The following is a 20,231-nucleotide window of genomic DNA, read 5'->3' as shown; positions in this document are numbered from 1 at the left end:
TATTTGGTCAGATTAGGTGAGTGTCAGAAATATATCCGGAGATTCTGGGAAAAAGTTGCTACGTTTTCACAATGTATAACCACGGATTTCAGCTCTAAATATGCACATTTTCGAACAGAACATAAGTGTATTGTATAACCTGATGTTATAGGACTGTCATCTGATGAAGTTTGTCAAGGTTAGTGAAAAATTATATATCTTTTGCTGTTTTTTTGTGATCGCTAACTTTTGCTGCTGATAAATGGGTTGTGTTTTTGGCTATTGTGGTAAGCTAATATAATGCTATATTGTGTTTTCGCTGTAAAACACTTAAGAAATCTGAAATATTGGCTAGATTCACAAGATGTTTATCTTTCATTTGCTGTACACCATGTATTTTTCATAAATGTTTTATGATGAGTATTTAGGTATTTCACGTTGGTCTCTGTAATTGTTCTAGCTGCTTTGGTGATATTTGTGATTGTAGCTGCAATGTAAAACTATGATTTATACCTGAAATATGCACATTTTTCGAACAAAACATAGATTTATTGCATAACATGTTATAAGACTGTCATCTGATGAAGTTGTTTCTTGGTTAGTGACTAATTCTATCTCTATTTGGGGGTTTTGTGCAAGCTACCTGTGCTGTGAAAGAAATGTCTGTGCATTTTTGTATTTGGTGGTGAGCTAACATAAATATATGTGGTGTTTTCGCTGTAAAACATTTAAAAAATCGGACATGTTGGCTGGATTCACAAGATGTTTATCTTTCATTTGCTGTATTGGACTTGTTAATGTGTGAAAGTTAAATATTTCAAAAAATATTTTTTGAATTTCGCGCACTGCCTTTTCAGTGGAATGTGTGGGGGGGAACCCCTGTCTCCTCCCCTTCATCTACACTGATTGAAGTGGATTTAACAAGTGACATCAATAAGGGATCATAGCTTTCACCTGGATTCACATGGTCAGTCTATGGCATGGAAAGAGCAGGTGATCCTAATGTGTTGTACACTCAGTGTGTGTATATATAGAGTACCAGTCAAAAACCCTCCATCACTCTCCTTCTTGGTCAAATAGCCCTTACACAGCCTGGAGGTTGTCCTGTTGAAAAAACAAATAATAGTCCCAATAAGCGCAATCCAGATGGGATGGCGTATCACTGCAGAATGCTGTGTTAGCCATGCTGGTTAAGTGTGCATTGAATTCTAAATAAATCACTGACAGTGTCACCAGCAAAGCACCAACACACCACCTCCTCCATGCTTCACGGTGGGTACCACACATTCAAAGATCCTCCGTTCACCTACTCTGCGTCTCACAAAGAAACGGTGGTTGGAACCAAAAATCTCAAATTTGGACTCATCAGACCAAAGGACAGATTTCCATCAGTCTAATGTCCATTGCTCGTGTTTCTTGGACCAAGCAAGTCTCTTATTTTTATTGGTGTCCTTTAGTAGTGGTTTCTTTGCAGCAATTCCACCATGAAGGCCTGATTCACGCAGTCTCCTCTGAACAGTTGATGTTGAGATGTGTCTGTTATTTGAACTCTGAAGCATTTATTTGGGCTGCAAACTGAGGTGGAGTTACCTCTATTGAACTTATTCTCTGTAGCTGATGTAACTCTGGGCCTTCCTTTCCTGTGCCGGTCCTTAAGCGAGTTTTATAATGGCGCTTGATGGTTTTTGCGAGTGCACTTGAAGAAACTTTTTATGTATTGACTGTCTTCAAGTAATGATAGACAGTCATTTCTCTTTGCTTATTGGAGCTGTTCTTGCCATAATTTGGACTTGGTATTTTACCAAATAGTGCTATCTTCTGTATACCACCCATACCTTGTCACAACATAACGGATTGGCTGAAATGCATAAAGACGGAAATAAATTCCACAAATTATCTTTTAACCAGGCACACCTGTAATTTAAATCCATTCCAGGTGACTACCTCATGAAGCTGGTTGAGAGAATGCCAAGAGTGTACCAAGCTGTCATCAAGGCAAAGGCTGGCTAATATAGTTTTATTTGTTTAACACTGTTTTGGTTACTACATGATTCCATATGTGTTGTTTCATAGTTTTGATATCTTCATTATTATTCAACAATGTAGAAAATAGCAAAAATAAAGAAAAACCCTGGAATGAGTAGGTGTGTCCAAACTTTTGACTGGTACATAAAAAAAAAACAAAACATATATATATGAATTGAACAGTATTGTCTGTTTTGGAGGAAATTTAAAGGAATTGATTGCGAGAAAGATTGCAATAGTGTGCTTGCTTATGCACTGATTTAAAGCAATGATATTTGAGTGATAGGCTGTTTTAACAACAACAAAAAACATCTTTACAATTAAAAATTTAAGGTGACCCCCGAAAGCCAGATAGAGATGTGTAAATTAGATGCGCATTCCGTCCTTATTACAGTAGCATAATCTATGCTGCAAACTAGCGCTCAAAGTCACACTTCAGAATTAGACGTTCATCCATGTTTCTCAAATGTCAAATTTCGAGGTTGTTGCAAATGTCAAATTTCAAACTGTTTAAGGTTAAGTTTAGGCATTAACTCAACATTTTTAAGGTTTGGGTTAAGTTTATTCATTATCTCTGAAATCTTAAGCTTAGGCATTAACTCTGAATGGGGGTAAGGTTTGTGATAGGCTTTCTTTCACTGGATTCGAACTTCCAACTTTTGGAATCAGAGGTAGATCCACCATCCCTTTCCACAACCGAAACCTATCCCCGTCTACAACTGAAACCTATCCCCGTCTACAACTGAAACCTATCCCCGTCTACAACTGAAACCTATCCCCGTCTACAACTGAAACCTACTGTTGCATCTAGTGGCTGGTTTCCACATCATCTCCCGACGTTCTCAGACATGGATGGATGTCGAATACTAACTTGTATCAAGAGTGACGTGGCTGATGCTGCAGAAAATGTAGGCCTACCTGTCACAGAAGAAAACTTACCATGATGAGATGATACATGCATTGTAAACTGCGCTCCTACTGAGATGAGCTGTCCGTCCCCACCCTGCACGTTGATTTTTACATTTATTAACCTTTATTTAACTAGGCAAGTCAGTTAATGAGAACACATTTTCATTTACACTGACGGCCTACTTGTAAAGCCTCCCCAGGCAAACCTGGGCCAATTTTGCACCACCCTATGGGACTCCCGATCACGGCCGGTTGTGGTACAGCCTTGGATCGAACTTGGGTCTGTAGTGATGCCTCTAGCTCTGTGCCACTCGGGGATTGAGCATGCAGATAGAAGGCCATAGAGAAGACAGATTTAGACATTGCATGTAATTAACAGTTCTATTTCACATCATGCTGTTCATAGAAATAATTTATTATAATATACCGGTTTCTCGCAGTTATTTATCCCGTGAAAAGGAAGTGGGTTTGGGCAGGAAATCTCGATAACCCGTTTCCTGGTATTCAACCCTAGTCAGGGATCAGCGGTTTATTGTTTATGTTAAAGAGACTCAGAGGGATCATCCCTCTCTCACACTCAAACTCACACACACACTCGCTGTGCGTCAGTGATGGGTCCTCCTCTGAATTCCCCTCTTCTTATCATCCAGGAATGTCTGGGAAAGAATTCTGTTGGCCACGTTCCAAACATTACGATCATTTCTCTGTCAGTGGAGATGTGTGGGTGTATGTGAGGGAGAGAGAGAGAGAAAAAGAGAGCGAGAAACCGTACACACCTGTGGTAGGCTCAATATGCTAGGCTGACTGTATCTCTTACACTGTTATATAAACTCTACGCTTCTTCTTTGCGTGTGTTTAGTGGTGACAGAGATGCGGCGGTGCTGACTGTCAGACAGGAGGGGAGTTTCTGTAGGAACCCAGACAGAGACACATATGGCCCCTGGTGTTACACTAACAGCACCGCTATACCCTGGGACTACTGCAGCATCAAACTATGTGAGTCACACACACACACACACACACACACACACACACACACACACACACACACACACACACACACACACACACACACACACACACACACACACACACACACACACACACACACACACACACACACACACACACACACACACACACACACCTGCTGTAGTGGCATCGTCACTGAGACCTCCATCTTGTGTTTCATCCTCTGTCATACAGGTGAACCATCAGAGAACACCATTCCACAGAAAGGTCAGTCCTTCAACTCACGCCTTCTGGCTTTCATCTTGTACCTCTTCGGGTAAACCATGTTTTTTCAACATAGCTTCCTCTTTCTCAACTTGTCAGTGGAGGTGTCCAAGGTATTGTGTTTCATCCATAAGAGGACCAGGATAGTAGGAGGAGCTCCAATTGCCATTACAGATGGAAGCTGGATGGTCAGCATACAGAAAGGGTACACACACACAAACACACATAGACACACAATTGGCTTTGCATCTCTGTATTCTATAGGTGTAAACTGCTCTTGTGGCAGATGTATAGACCATCTGTCCCAGTGTTGGAGTTAGCGAAGGTTCATCGCCAATGTGTGATATCATGTGTGTTGTGCTCCTTCACCAGGTCCAGTCACTGGTGTGGAGGTTCTCTTATACGGGAGGAATGGGTTCTCACTGACAGACAGTGTTTCTCCTCATGGTAACTGGACCTCTCTCTCCCTCTCAATATTTATTTCTAGCTCTTTTCCTTTCTTTCTCTGTACCTATTTCTTTACTATACTTACATCTACCTGTCTCCACCCAGTGTTCCAGACCTGAGTGAGTACCGTGTTTGGTTGGGTGTGTCAGACCTCCGTGGCTCGGCTCCTAACGGCACCTTCAAACAGGAAGTCTCCATCTCCCATGTGGTCTGTGGTCCTGAGGGCTCCAACCTGGCCCTCATACGGCTGGCCAAGTGAGTGCATAAACAGAAATATACAAACACAGCTGGTCGTTTTACATAGTGTTCTACTCCTGAAATAACTTTTTGTTGATATGATTATGTCTTTGTCTCTATAAGGCCTGCCCTCCCTGCAGATAGCGTTCACACCATTCAGCTGCCGGTGGCTGGGTGCTCTATTGCTGAGGGTACGATGTGTAGCATGTATGGATGGGGCGAAACCAAAGGTACACACACATACCATAATACCCATCAGGATTTTATCATCTAGATAAGGAACTGGTTATTCATTAGCTCTACTGATCAAAATCTCCCCCTTCTCTCTCTCAGGGACGGGTCATGAGGGTGTACTGAAGGTGGTCCATCTACCCATGGTCAGTAATGAGAGGTGTAGAGAACAACACAGAGGGAACCTCCACATCACAGACACCAAGATCTGCGCTGGGGGGAGGAGGGACGAGGGGGTCTGTGAGGTAAGGAGGCTGGTGAACTGCTAATGAAATGTTCTGCACTTAAACACTTGAAAAGAGTTTACCCTCACCAGGAGAGTACTGTATGTCCTTACTAATGTATGTTTTATGTCTCTCTCCGTCAGAGGGACTATGGCGGCCCCTTGGTGTGCCAGGAAGGAGAGAGCAGGGTCATAGTCGGGGTCAGTGTCCATGGCAGAGGCTGTGCCCGTGCCAACCGCCCTGGCATCTTCATCAACATCCCCTTCTATACACAGTGGATCCACAAGGTGTTCAGACACTACCCTGAACCTCAGATCAACTAGAGACTAACCTTTATCCCATCATCAACTAGAGACTAGACCCAACCTTGAGTAATCCTACAACCGGTGGATCCATAAGATCCTCAGACACTATCCTGACCCGTAACCTGATCTGACCAACTAGAACCACCTTCATATAGACACATTGTTGTGTAAGTCCAGTAAGGAACAGCTGAGTCCTCGTGCATTTGAAAGGGGGGAAAATGCAGCCGTATTGTAAATATCAGACGCAACTCCAGACTTGATGCTGGACTGCTAAAAGACTCATCATGGGCTTCTATATGTCTGTGGAGTGGAACATAATTGTGTTGATAAAACTGCTGGATTGATCTTTAGATAATGTAAATATGTATTGTTACAAACATGCTACTAAGGACAACAGAGGTGTGGATATGTGGTTGGCCAACGACCATGTCCTGAAGCTGGTAAGGTTTGGAGTCAGAAAGACGCTGTAGATAAGATGGTAAAAGTGGGAATACACTTGATTCCGGACGTTACTTGAATGTACTGAAAACCAAAAGGCAGTAGCTCTCCACTTCTGTAGTGTGCTTCAGTAGGGCACTGTCAAGGGAACTAAAATATAGCTGGGTCGTTCCACCAATTCGGTGCCTTTTGAGAAGTGTAAAACATTTAATTTGACCAAATTTTAACATTCTGCCACAAAGAGCACATGTTCAACTTAAAAAATTAAAAAATTCCCCATTTCAAGAGGTTAAATAAAAAAAGGGTTGATGATTTCATCTTAAATCAGCCATACAACCCTTGTGAAATGGGGATGGAAGCTAGTTGTGTGCAACAGGGAGTGTCAATTGAATGCCAGCTTCACAAAATGTTTTAAATTGTTTAAAAATTTCGAGCCTGTCTATCTATGGGTAACAGTGTTGACGTGTTATGCTCGACCTGCTCAGTTTTCCACCACAAAACACCAGAAAATTGCCAAAAAGAGTATAACCAGCTAACCTGCTTTTACATTATGATTTGACTATTAGATGTTCAAAGTTTCTTTTGATTAAAATATTTACGTAGGAATAGTTTCACCATATTAAAATTAGAGTTCAGTTCACATAAACAGGTTTGACCTTAAAATGAGGGACAGAGGTAAATGAATCACAAATTACATTAAATAAATAATCATCTTCAGAAATGACTTTACAAAGCAACAAAATAACTAGGACTTTACAATGATGGTGAAAACATGGAGAAATGTTGTGGTTAAGTGGGTTAAAATCATCCTAGAAGTCATGGTGGGTTCACGAAAAAACATGTAAAAATGCTGACTTTATCAAGTCTTTATTCATATAAAAATCTGATATATTGAATATATTGACATATTGAATTCTCCATGTGGTCTATATTGAAGGGCACTTCATTTAATGTAACAGACTTTTAAAATGCAATATTGGTGCACAATTTCTACTTTAATATCAAAGGGAAGCAAAAGGCTCTCTTTTCGTGGAACAACCCAGCTCTGTACATCTGGGGGCATTTTACTGTACTATACCTATAAGTGTCTCAGTGTAAATAGTTTTCTGAGTTTAAATCTGACAGGCTGAATGTGATATGGGTCTTATAGACCTGTGAGAGGATGGGGACGTTGGCCTTTTTAGGAACATGGAAAGATCAACATGAAGCCATTGAAGGTATATACAGTACATGTATGTGTAAATATGTTTTATTTCTGTGTATGTATTGTAAAGGTAAAAGGGTATGCAGCTACAAGCCTTTCCAGTTTCCTCTAACCCTCTCCTTTCTATCAATTTTAACTCTCCTTGTCATCTATTCTCCCCCTCTCTCTTCCTGCAGTGATGTATTCTGTTTGATACACACACACACACACACACACACACATAATCAGTCATACTGATTGTGTGTGTATCAAACAGAATGTGTGTGTGTGTGTGTGTTTTTGTATGTGCGTGTGTGTGCGAGTGGGTTCTGTGAAATCTATCAGAGTGAGTTATATTCCCTCACCTCCCTCAGCCTCTGGCAGACATCCAGTAACTATCTACTCTGGAAATGAATTTTCACAGACTCTGTCACCGCAAACTGTTATCAAAATGGAGCTGTTGGCTACTGTATGTTCAGTGTTATTGTGAGAATATTAGCCTCTATCTCTATTACACATTGATCTGACTATTTCACCTGTGAATGTGAGTGGTCCCTCAAAGAACTAACCCCTACTTTATAGCTTTAATTGTATTTCGTGTGTGTATTTGTAAATGTAGTGAAGTTGCATTCTGTGTCTGTGTATATGTGTGATGTGAAGTTTTCATGCTGCTATACAAGGTTGTAAAATATTACATTATATGTACATGTACACTATAGGCTACTGTTCATATATTGTTTTTCATTTGAATACTCCATGTCAATATTACAGTACTATGATATACCTGTAGTACACCGTGTTCCTATCTTAATGTATCTGTAAGTTAATCATTGAATACTGTTTTAATGTGTTTATATTTTAGTGTTACAGTATATTACGTCATGGTACCATACCCACATACAATGAGTTTGTTCATTTAATTTGCATTAGGTGGTTGTGAGTGCAATCATTAGGCCTAATTTCCATGTCAACGTTTCAGCGAGAATTTGATGCGTTCACAACCAGGCGTTATAACAGTAGACCAAGGCTTCTAACAGGTGTCTATTCAATTCGATTCAGAAAGCATCCATCAAAGGATGGAAGGAAGGTGTCTTTGACGCGCATTTCACATAGGTCTGTAATGCACATTGAAAACTCCAACGCTGACATACATGGGACAAGAAAATAAAAAGGTAGGCGCTAATGTCTTTTAAAAAAGTATGAAAATGTATGCACTCACTACTGTAAGTCAAATAAAATAACAATAATAATGGCGCCGGAGGGGAGGGCTGCCATTTTACGGACTTCTAACCAACTGTGCTATTTTGTTTTTTCGCATTGTTTGTAACTCATTTTGTACATAATGTTGCTTCTACCGTCTCTTATGACCGAAAAGAGCTTCTGGACATCAAAATAGCAATTACTCACTTCGAACTGGACAAAGATTTTTCTTTAATGAGTCCGATGCAAAGGATTTACTGCTTTGTCAAGAAAAAGCCCAAATCCCTGTCAGTGTGAAGAAAAGACATAGAAAAAGGGTGAGGACTGCAGTGTGCCTTGTATAAATTTGCAGATGAGTAGGTAAACCACCTCTACCCTCGGTATTATTGGCCAATGTGCTATCATTGGAAAACAAACTAAACAATCTGCGATTAAGACTATCCCACCAACGGTACATTAAAAACTGTAATATCTTATGTTTCACCGAGACTTTGCTGAACACCGATAATAGCGTCTGATAAATGAATACATTTAAAAGTATATATATATATGGAATTAAGGATTTTTTGTGGATGTTTGCTTTTGCGTTGAATTTGTAGCCTACTGTAGAAGAAGCCTGGTGGGAGGCCGGGAGCAAATTGTTGGCCAGCCTCAAGGTCTGTCAGAGGGCGCTATTATTCCTGACAACATTCGCCCTCTGATGCCCCAATGCAACAAAATAAAAACATAGAAAAAATGTCTTAATAAAACACCATGCTAGTGGCTAATTCTACTTCCTGAGGTTGCGTATGGAGTTCAGTCAGTTTGCTGCAGTCTGTTGTTTACCCATATATATAGATGAGGAACTCTAATGCCCAAAAAGCATATTTTAGCATGGGCTTCGCCATTGAGGACTTTCACCATTTCGAAGTACTGGGTGGGACTTCCTATCGACGGGTTGGTTGACAGCGTCACAAAAATTATACAAGCTGCCATGTGAGGAATCTATGGTGGCTCGTTTCAACTCATTGTCATTGATACCATGTCTTGTTTTGTGGTGTTTTGACTCATGTGAAGTCTATGCTAATATGGCAAAAATATTGTTAGCTAGCTAACAAAGAACTGTAACAATGTATGTGAGAGACAACAAGTGCTCATTGTGAAAATGTGTTTCGATTTTCAATAAATATGTGGAGACAAAATATAGTTTACATGTTGTCAACAATCTAAGCCAACCCCATCTGTTTTGCCACATAGTTGTGCACGCATCGGTTTTCTTGCACAGGTCGGTTTTGTTGCTAAACAACCCACCCGTCTATTTGTTAAGAAAGGATCATAAAATTCCATCCAGGTCACCAGGAGGGATCAGCCAATGAATTATAATCGTGAGAAAATATTCCATAACTGCAGCTGTCTGTAAACAGCCAACCTTGGCTTTATACCCATTCAAACAACACACTCCAGGTGTCACTATGCATCTTTTCAGTTTGTTTTCCAACACAATGAAGTAGTAAAATAAGAAACTCCAGGTGGCAGTATGCACACATTCAGTTTGTTTTCCAACCCATAGTAAAATAAGAAACTCCAGGTGGCATTATGCACCCATTCAGTTTGTTTTCCAACCCATAGTAAAATAAGAAACTCCAGGTGGCATTATGCACCAGTTCAGTTTGTTTTCCAACCCATAGTAAAATAAGAAACTCCAGGTGGCATTATGCACCCGTTCAGTTTGTTTTCCAACCCATAGTAAAATAAGAAACTCCAGGTGGCATTATGCACCAGTTCAGTTTGTTTTCCAACTGAGAGTAAAATAAGAAACTCCAGGTGGCAGTATGCACCCATTCAGTTTGTTTTCCAACCCATAGTAAAATAAGAAACTCCAGGTGGAATTATGCACCAGTTCAGTTTGTTTTCCAACTGAGAGTAAAATAAGAAACTCCAGGTGGCATTATGCACCAGTTCAGTTTGTTTTCCAACTGAGAGTAAAATAAGAAACTCCAGGTGGCATTATGCACCCATTCAGTTTGTTTTCCAACTCAGAAGTAGTAAAAGAAGAAAATGTACTACTTCAAAATGGAGATAGCCTCAATGGCGCTGCCCGAGCTCTCACATTTGCTATAATGGAACAGATACAACGATGCAGTGTATGTGTTTAGAAAACCAGTCAGTATCTGGTGTGACCACCACTTGCCTCATGTAGAGTGACACATCTCCTTTGCATAGAATTGATCAAGCTGTTGATTGTGGCCTGTGGAATGTTGTCTCACTCCTCTTCAATGGCTGTGTGAAGTTGGTGGAAATTGTCGGGAACTGGAACACGCTTTCGTACACGTCAATCCAGAGCATCCCAAACATGCTCAATGGGTGACATGTCTGGTGAGTATGCAGCCCATGGACAAACTGGGACATTTCAGCTTCCAGGAATTGTGTACAGATCCTTGCGACATGGGTCTGTGCATTATCATGCTGAAACATGAGGTGATGGAGGCGGATGAATGGCACGACAATGGGCCTCAGTATCTATTCACGGTATCTCTGTGAATTCAAATTACCATCGATAAAATGCAATCGTGTTCGTTATCCGTAGCTTATGCCTGTCCATACCATAACCCCACCACAATCATGAGGCACTCTGTTCACAACGTTGACATCTGCAAACAGCTCGCCCACACGACGTGCAGGCATCATGCCAATTCCTGCAGGCACCATGCCAATTACACACTCCCTCAAAACTTGAGACATTGAGTGGCGAAGTGGTTTAAAGTACTGCATCGCAGTGCCTGAGGTGTCACTACAGACCCGGGTTTGATCCCAGGCTGTGTCACAACCAGTTGTGACCGGGAGTCCCATAGGGCCATGCACAATTGGGTCGGGTTAAGGGAGGATTTGGCCAGGGGGGCTTTACTTGGCTCATCGCGCTCTAGCGAGTCCTTCTGGCGGCCCGGGTTCCTGCAGGCTGACTTCAGTCATCAGTTAAACAGTGTTTCCTCTTGCACATTGGTGCAGCTGTCTTCCGGGTTAAGCGGGCGGATGTAAAGAAGCGCGGTTTGGCGGGTCATGTTTCGGAGGATGCATGACTCAACCTTCGCCTCTCCCGAGCCCTTTGGGATAGTTGCAGCAATGACACAAGATTGTAATTGGGAAGAAAAAGGAGGTAAAAAAAAAAACTTGTGGCATTGTGTTGTGTGACAAAACTGCACATTTTACATTGGTCTTTTATTGTCCCCAGCACAAGGTGCAACTGTGTAATGATCATGCTGTTTAATCAGCTTCTTGATATGACACACCTGTCTGGTGGATGGATTATCTTGGCAAAGGTGTAATGCTCACTAAAAGGGGTTTAAACACATTTGTGCACGGAATGTTAGACAAATAAGCTTTTTGTGCGTGTGGATTATTTCCTTAATCTTTTATTTCAGCTCATGAAAAATGGGATCGACACTTTACATGTTGCGTTTATACTTTTGTTCAGTATAGTAAAGGAGAAAACCGACATCTTTGCACCCTGAATGGAGGATGTTTTATGTACGAGCTGGTCGCGGGGGACGCGAGTGTGTAACCCACTGGGCAGGCTGAGTTGGGACGTCAGAGGTCAAACAACATCAGGAATAATAGCGCCTTTTGGTTGTATCTTGGGGCTGGTTGTTGTCTGAGTAAGCTAGTCTACAGTTGGTCGTGAATCAGCTGGCTGAAGTGTATCTCATCATTGGCCTACTCCCAGTATGGAAGTTACATATTTCATGTTTACCTCAATGGCGGATGAGCTGCAGAAGCTGGTCAAACCCTCCTCAGATGCATCCTTAATTATGGTATTATTTCTAAGCTAGTTAGACTGAAAGGCTATTTATAGGCCAACAACTACTGTATGTGTGGAGTCATTATGGAATTCTGCTGTTGAGACACTGGGTGGCCACTGGGCTGTGCTAGCATACAGGCAATATGTGGAGGATGAATAAGACCTAAATATCTATGAGCCACACGCACACAGGAACACACGTTAAGGGCTCTCTTTGGCTCAGGACTGTGTGTTTGTCACAGCAGTGATGTTGAGCTAAAGCAGGGTTCTCTCCCTAACTGTGTTTTTAATGTTGGCTGCTCTTTTAGCCCTGCACCCACATCATGGCCCACATAACCCACTCTGCATCCAAAAAAATGCTTAAACAGGGACATGACTGAGAGACACTGAAACCTAAGGGAGAAAGAGGGGAGGAGGGGTGGAAAGGGAAGGGAGAGATAGAGAAAGAGAGAGGGAGAGGGGATTAAATACTGAATCCATTGATGTAGCATTAAAGGTCCAATGCAGCCATTTTTATCTCAATATCAAATCATTTCTGGGTAACAATTAAGTACCTCACTGTGATTGATTTAAAATAAAATTGTCAAAATAGCTTCTTAGCAAAGGGAAATTTCTCAAGCAAGAATTTTGCTAGCACTGTCTGGGAGTGGTCTGAGTGGGTAGGGGAAAACTAAAAAAGAGTTGTTATTGGCAGAGAAGTTTGGAACGCTCTTTCTTATCGGTCTATTAAACCTCCATCCCAACCAGGTCATACACTAAAGGGCCATTATTGTCACTTTCACAATTTCACAGTGTTATTCCAACCTCATATTGTGACCTGGCCAGGTTATTAGGAACACTCCCCTAGTATGGATTGGACCCCCCTTTGCATCCAAAACAGCCTGAATTATTCAGGGAATGGATTCTACAGGGTGTCGGAAACTTTCGTTGCTCAATTGGTATCAAGGGATATAAACGTGTGCCAGGAAATCATTCCCCATGCCACGGACCTCCCTTGGGTTGTGCTGTGGGGGAGATCTTTGTGGGCTATACTCGGCCTCAGGATGGTAAGTTGGTGGTTGAAGATATCCCTCTAGTGGTGTGGAGGCTGTGCATTGGCAAAGTGGGTGGGGTTATATCCTGCCTGTTTTGCCCTGTCCGGGGGTATCGTCTGATGGGGTCACAGCGTCCCCTGACCCCTCCTGTCTCAGCCTCCAGTATTTATGCTGCATTAGTTTATGTGTCAGGGGGCTAGGGTCAGTCTGTTATATCTGGAGTATTTCTCCTGTCTTATCCGGTGTCCTGTGTGAATTTAAGTACGCTCTCTAATTCTCTCTTTCTCTCTCTCTCTTTCTTTCTCTCTCTCTGAGGACCTGAGCCCTAGGACCATGCTTCAGGACTACCTGGCCTGATGACTCCTTGCTGTCCCCAGTCCACCTGGCTGTGCTGCTGCTCCAGTTTCAACTGTTCTGCCTGCGGCTATGGAACCCTGACCTGTTCACCGGACATGCTACCTGTCCCAGACCTGCTGTTTTCAACTCTCTAGAGACAGCGGTAGAGACACTCTGAATGATCAGCTATGAAAAGCCAACTGACATTTACTCCTGAGTTGCTGACCTGTTGCACCCTCGACAACCACTATGATTATTATTATTTGACCCTGCTGGTCATTAATGAACATTTGAACATCTTGGCCATGTTCTGTTATAATCTCCACCCGGCACAGCCAGAAGAGGACTGGCCACTCCTCATAGCCTGGTTCCTCTCTAGGTTTCATCCGGGGTTCTAGCCATTCTAGGGAGTTTTTCCAAGCCAACGTGCTTCTAAAACTGCATTGCTTGCTGTTTGGGGTTTTAGGCTGGGTATCTGTACAGCACTTTGTGACATCAGCTGATGTATGAAAGGCTTTATAAATACATTTGATTGATGGATTGATACACCACCGCCACCAGCCTGTACCAGGCAGGATGGGTCCATGGACAAATTCTGCTTACTCCAAATCCTGACACTGCCATCAGCATGGCAGAACATAAACCTGGATTCGTCGGACCACTCCTCAATTGTCCAGAATTATTGATCACGTGCCCACTGGAGCCTCTACTTGTTTTTACCTGATGTGTGGTCATCTGCTGCAATAGCTGTTCCATAACAAGGATCGACGAGTTGTGCGTTCCAAAATGCCGTTCTGCACACCACTGTTGTACTGCGCCGCTACTTGTCTGTTTGTGGCCCACCTGTTGGCTTGCACAATACTTGCCATTCTTCTTTGACCTCTCTCATCAACATGCTGTTTTCGCCCCCACAGGACTACATCTGACTGGACATTTTTTGTTTGTCGCACCATTATTGGCAAACCCTAGACACTGTCATGCATGAAAAGCCCAGAAGGGCAGCCATATCTGAGATACTGGATCCGGCTCGCCAGGCACCGACGATCACACCATACTCAGTGGCTTAGGTCACTTTTTTTGCCCATTACTATTATATACAGTTGAAGTTGGAAGTTTACATACACTTAGGTTGGAGTCATTAAAAATTGTTTTTCAACCACTCCACAAATTCCTTGTTAACAAACTATTGTTTTGGCAAGTGGGTTAGGACATCTACTTTGTGCATGACACAAGTAATTTTTACAACAATTGTTTACAGACACTTAGTTGACTGTGCCTTTAAAAAGCTTGGAAAATTATAGAAAATGATGTCATGGCTTTAGAAGATTCTGATAGACTAATTGACATCATTTGAGTGAATTGGAGGGGTACCTGTGGATGTATTTCAAGACTTACCTTCAAACTCAGTGCCTCTTTGCTTGACATCATGGGAAAATCAAAAGAAATCAGCCAAGATCTTAGAAAACAAATTGTACACCTCCACAAGTCTGGTTCATCCTTGGGAGAAATTTCCAAATGGCTGAAGGTACCGCATTCATCTTTCCAAACAATAGTACGCAAGTATAAACACCATGGGACCACACAACCGTCATACCGCTCAGGAAGGAGACACGTTCCTAGAGATGAACGTACTTTGGTGCGAAGAATGCAGATCAATCTCAGAACAACAGCAAAGGACCTTGTGAAGATTCTGGAGGAAACATGTACAAAAGTATTTATATCCACAGTAAAACGAGTCCTATATCGACATAACCTGAAAGGCAGCTCAGCAAGGAAGAAGCCACTGCTCCAAAACCGCCATAAAAAAGCCAGACTACGGTTTGCAACTGCACATGGGGACAAAGATCGTACTTTTTGGAGAAATGTCCTCTGGTCTGATGAAACAAACATAGAACTGTTTGGCCATAATGACCATCGTTGTGTTTGGAGGAAAAAGGGGGACGCTTGCAAGCCGAAGAACACCATCCCAACCATGAAGCACGGGGGTGGCAGCATCATGTTGTGGGGGTGCATTGCTGCAGGAGGGACTGGTGCACTTCACAAAATAGATGGCATCATGACGTAGGAAAATGATGTGGATATTTGGAAGCAACATCTCAAGACATCAGTCAGGAAGTTAAAGCGTGGTCTCAAATGGGTCTTCCAAATGGACAATGACCGCAAGCATACTTCCAAAGTTGTGGCAAAATGGCTTAAGGACAACAAAGTCAAGGTATTGGAGTGGCCATCACAAAGCCCTGAACTCAATACTATAGAAAATTTGTGGGCAGAAATGAAAAAGCATGTGCGAGCAAGGAGGCCTACAAAATGACTCAGGTACACCAGCTCTGTCAGGAGGAATGGGCCAAAATTCACCCAACTTATTGTGGGAAGCTTGTGGAAGGCTACCCGAAACGTTTGACCCAAGTTAAACAACTTAAAGGCAATGCTACCAAATACTAATTAAGTGTATGTAAACTTCTGACCCACTGGGAATATGAATAAATAAATAAAAGCTTAAATAAATCATTCTCTCTACTATTATTCTGACATTTTCACATTCTTAAAATAAAGTGGTGATCCTATCTGACCTAAGACAGGGAAATTTTACTCAGATTAAATGTCAGGAAATGTGAAAAACTGAGTTTAAATGTAATTGGCTAAGGTGTATGTAAACTTCTGACTTCAACTGTATATATATTTTGTGTATTTTAACCCCTTTTTTCTCCCAATTTCATTTACGATCTTGTCTCATCGCTGCAACTCCCCAACAGGCTTGGGAGAGGCTGTAAGGCCTGGGTGTCGGAGTGGAAGTCAAGCGCAGGCAACAGCAGGTGCAATAACCAAATGTTCTTTAATGAACATGAAGAAAACTAGGCCACCCAACTAACACACTGGGTGACCACTTCAACAACCCCAGACACGGGGAATACGAAAACAGTACATCAAACACGATGCACGAAACAAACACCACCACTTACAAACAAACAATCCCGCACAAAGAAACGTGTATGCCGGCTGATTAAATAAGCCCAACTAATTAACCCTCATACAAAACAGGTGCGCCCAATAAACACATAGGGAGGGGGAGAAAAGGATCAGTGGCAGCTAATAAGCCGGTGACGATGACCGCCGAACGCCACCCGAACGGGAAGGAGAGCCTGCCTCGGTCGAAGTCGTGACAGTACCCCCCCTCTGACGCGCGGCTCCCGCAGCGCGCCGACACCGGCCTCGAGGTCGACCCGGAGGACGAGGTGCAGGGCGATCCGGATGGAGGCGATGGAAATCCCTCAGCATAGACGGATCCAAAATGTCCCCCACCGGTACCCAGCACCTCTCCTCCGGACCGTACCCCTCCCAGTCCACGAGGTACTGCAGGCCCCTCACCCGGCGTCTCGAGTCCAGAATGGCCCGTATCGTGTACGCCGGGGACCCCTCGATGTCCAGAGGGGGAGGAGGGACCTCCGGTACCTCACCGTCCTGCAGGGGACCAGCTACCACCGGCCTGAGGAGAGACACATGAAACGAGGGGTTAATACGATAATAGGAAGGGAGTTGTAATCGATAACACACCTCGTTTATTCTCCTCAGGACTTTGAAGGGCCCTACACACTGCGGACCCAGCTTCCGGCAGGGCAAGCGGAGGGGCAGGTTTCGGGTCGAGAGCCAGACCCTGTCCACCGGTACAAACACGGGGGCCTCACTGCGGTGGCGATCAGCACTCCTCTTCTGCCGTCCACTAGCTTGTTGAAGTGATTCCTGGACGGCTCTCCATGTCTCCTTGGAGCGCTGCACCCATTCCTCCACCGCAGGAGCCTCGGTCTGGCTCGGATGCAATGGTGCCAGGACCGGCTGGTACCCCAATACACACTGAAAGGGGGACACGTTAGTAGAGGAGTGGCGTAGTGAGTTCTGGGCCATTTCGGCCCAGGGAATGTATCTCGCCCACTCCCCTGGCCGGTCCTGACAATACGACCGCAGAAACCTACCCACCTCCTGGTTCACTCTCTCCACCTGCCCATTACTCTCAGGGTGATAACCGGAGGTAAGGCTGACCGAGACCCCCAACCGCTCCATAAACGCCCTCCATACTCGGGACGTGAATTGGGGACCCCGATCAGAAACAATGTCCTCCGGCACCCCGTAGTGCCGGAAGACGTGGGTGAATAATGCCTCCGCAGTCTGTAGGGCTGTAGGCATACCGGGCAACGGAAGGAGACGACAGGACTTCGAGAACCGATCTACAATCACCAGTACCGTAGTGTTCCCCTGAGACGGGGGAAGATCGGTCAGAAAATCTACGGACAGGTGCGACCAAGGCCGTTGTGGAACGGGGAGGGGTTGTAACTTCCCTCTAGGAAGGTGCCTAGGAGCCTTACTCTGGGCGCATACCGAACAGGAGGAAACATAAACCCTAACGTCTCTTGCCAAGGTAGGTCACCAATACCTTCCCCGAAGGCTCCCCACTGTCCTCCTCACCCCAGGGTGACCCGAGGAGGGTAGAACATGAGCCCACCGAATCAATTTGTCCCGGACACCAAGCGGCACGTACTTCCGCCCCACCGGACACTGAGGAGGAGCGGGTTCCGCCCGTAACGCCCGCTCGATGTCCGAGTCCACTTCCCACACCACTGGTGCTATCAGCCTAGAGGCGGGAAGGATGGGAGTGGGTTCAGTGGGCCGATCGTCCGAGTCGTAAAAACGGGACAGTGCATCCGCCTTTACGTTCTGGGAGCCCGGTCTATACGTTAAGGTAAACTGGAATCGGGTAAAGAACATGGCCCACCTTGCTTGACGTGGATTCAGTCTCCTGGCTGCCCGAATATACTCCAGATTCTGGTGGTCGGTCCAGATGAGAAAAGGGTGCTTAGCCCCCTCAAGCCAGTGTCTCCACACCTTCAGGGCACTGACCACTGCTAACAACTCCCGGTCCCCCACATCATAGTTACGCTCCGCTGGGCTGAGCTTCTTCGAGAAGAAAGCACAGGGGTGGAGTTTTGGTGGCGTACCAGAGCGCTGTGATAGCACGGCACCTACCCCAGCCTCGGACGCGTCCACCTCCACTATGAATGCTAGAGAGGGATCCGGATGTGCCAACACGGGCGCATCCGTGAACAGCGCCTTCAACCTGTTGAAAGCTCCGTCCGCTTTTGCTGACCACTGCAAACGCACCGGACCCCCCTTCAGCAGTGAGGTAATAGGAGCTGCCACCTGGCCAAAACCCCGGATAAACCTCCGGTAGTAGTTGGAAAAACCCAAAAACCGCTGCACTTCTTTTACCGTGGTCGGAGTCGGCCAATTACGCACGGCCTTAATGCGGTCACTCCCTACCACCACGCCCGAGGTGGAAATGTGATAACCCAGAAAAGAGACGGCTCGTTTGGAGAACTCACACTTCTCAGCCTTGACATATAGGTCATGCTCCAGCAGTCTACCAAGCACCTTGCGTACCAGAGACACATGCGCGGCGTAAGTGGCTGAGTAGATCAGAATGTCATCGATATAAACAACCACTCCCTGCCCGTGCAGGTCCCTGAGAATATCGTCTACAAAGGATTGGAAAACGGCTGGAGCATTCTTTAACCCATACGGCATGACGCAGTACTCATAATGGCCAGATGTGGTACTAAATGCGGTTTTCCACTCGTCTCCCCTCCGAATACGCACCAGATTATACGCGCTCCTGAGATCCAATTTTGTGAAGAACTGCGCTCCGTGAAATGATTCCATTGCCGTAGCAATCAGAGGTAGTGGGTAACTAAACCCCACTGTGATGGCATTTAGACCTCTATAATCAATACACGGACGCAAACCTCCCTCCTTTTTCTTCACAAAAAAGAAACTCGAGGAGGCGGGTGAGATGGAGGACCGAATGTACCCCTGTCCCAGAGACTCAGTGACATATGTCTCCATAGCCACCGTCTCCTCTTGGGACAATGGGTACACGTGACTCTTGGGAAGCGCAGCGTCTACCTGGAGATCTATCGCACAATCCCTTCCCGGTCGATAAGGTGGTAATTTAGTCGCTTTCTTTTTACTGAAAGCGATTGCCAAATCGGCATACTCGGAGGGAATGCACACCGTGGAACCCTGGTCTGGACTCTCCACCGACGTGGCACCGATGGAAACTCCCAAACACCTTCCAGAACACTCCTTTGACCACCCCTGGAGAACCCCCTGTTTCCACGAAATTTTAGGATTGTGCCGGGCCAGCCAGGGAATCCCTAGTACCACCGGAAACGCAGGCGAATCAATAATATAAAAGCTAATACGCTCCTTATGATTCCCCTGCGTCACCATGTCCAGGGGAACCGTGGTCTCCCTGACCACCCCTGACCCTAATGGCCGGCTATCTAGGGAGTGCACGGGAAAGGGAGAATCTATCGGCACAAGCGGAACCCTTAACCTAAGAGCGAGTCCGCGATCCATAAAATTCCCAGCTGCGCCTGAATCGACTAGCGCCCTATGCTGGGAAGAGGGGAAAAATTTAAGGAAAAAAATCAAGACAAACATGTGACTAACAGGGGGTTCTGGGTGAGTTTGGTGCTGACTCACCTGGGGTGATCGAGAAGTGTTCCGCCTGCCATCTCGACTCCCAGACGGACCCCCCCAGCACCGATTGGCCGTGTGTCCTCTCCGACCACAGCTGGTGCAGGGAGAGCTTCCTCCTCCGGTACCCCTCTGCCCAGCCCC

General features: G+C 44.6%; 1 protein-coding gene across 1 annotated transcript in view; it reads left to right on the top strand.

Annotated features, from left to right (window-relative positions):
* The window catches only part of LOC129866999 (hepatocyte growth factor-like), a 36,874-nt gene extending 28,871 nt beyond the window's left edge, over positions 1–8,003 (top strand). The window contains exons 11-18 of the mRNA XM_055940075.1: positions 3,773–3,909; positions 4,120–4,152; positions 4,249–4,354; positions 4,522–4,596; positions 4,702–4,851; positions 4,957–5,063; positions 5,167–5,309; positions 5,432–8,003. Coding sequence (XP_055796050.1) covers positions 3,773–3,909; positions 4,120–4,152; positions 4,249–4,354; positions 4,522–4,596; positions 4,702–4,851; positions 4,957–5,063; positions 5,167–5,309; positions 5,432–5,611 — 931 coding nt within the window. The 3' untranslated portion in view covers positions 5,612–8,003. The remainder of the gene's footprint in view (positions 1–3,772; positions 3,910–4,119; positions 4,153–4,248; positions 4,355–4,521; positions 4,597–4,701; positions 4,852–4,956; positions 5,064–5,166; positions 5,310–5,431) is intronic.
* The last annotated feature ends 12,228 nt before the right edge of the window (positions 8,004–20,231 follow it).

The sequence above is a fragment of the Salvelinus fontinalis genome, chromosome 12, assembly GCF_029448725.1.
Source record: "Salvelinus fontinalis isolate EN_2023a chromosome 12, ASM2944872v1, whole genome shotgun sequence".
NCBI classification, from domain to species: domain Eukaryota; kingdom Metazoa; phylum Chordata; class Actinopteri; order Salmoniformes; family Salmonidae; genus Salvelinus; species Salvelinus fontinalis.
The sequence above is the reverse complement of the archived record's forward strand: the minus strand, read 5'-3'. Positions and strand labels throughout refer to the sequence as shown.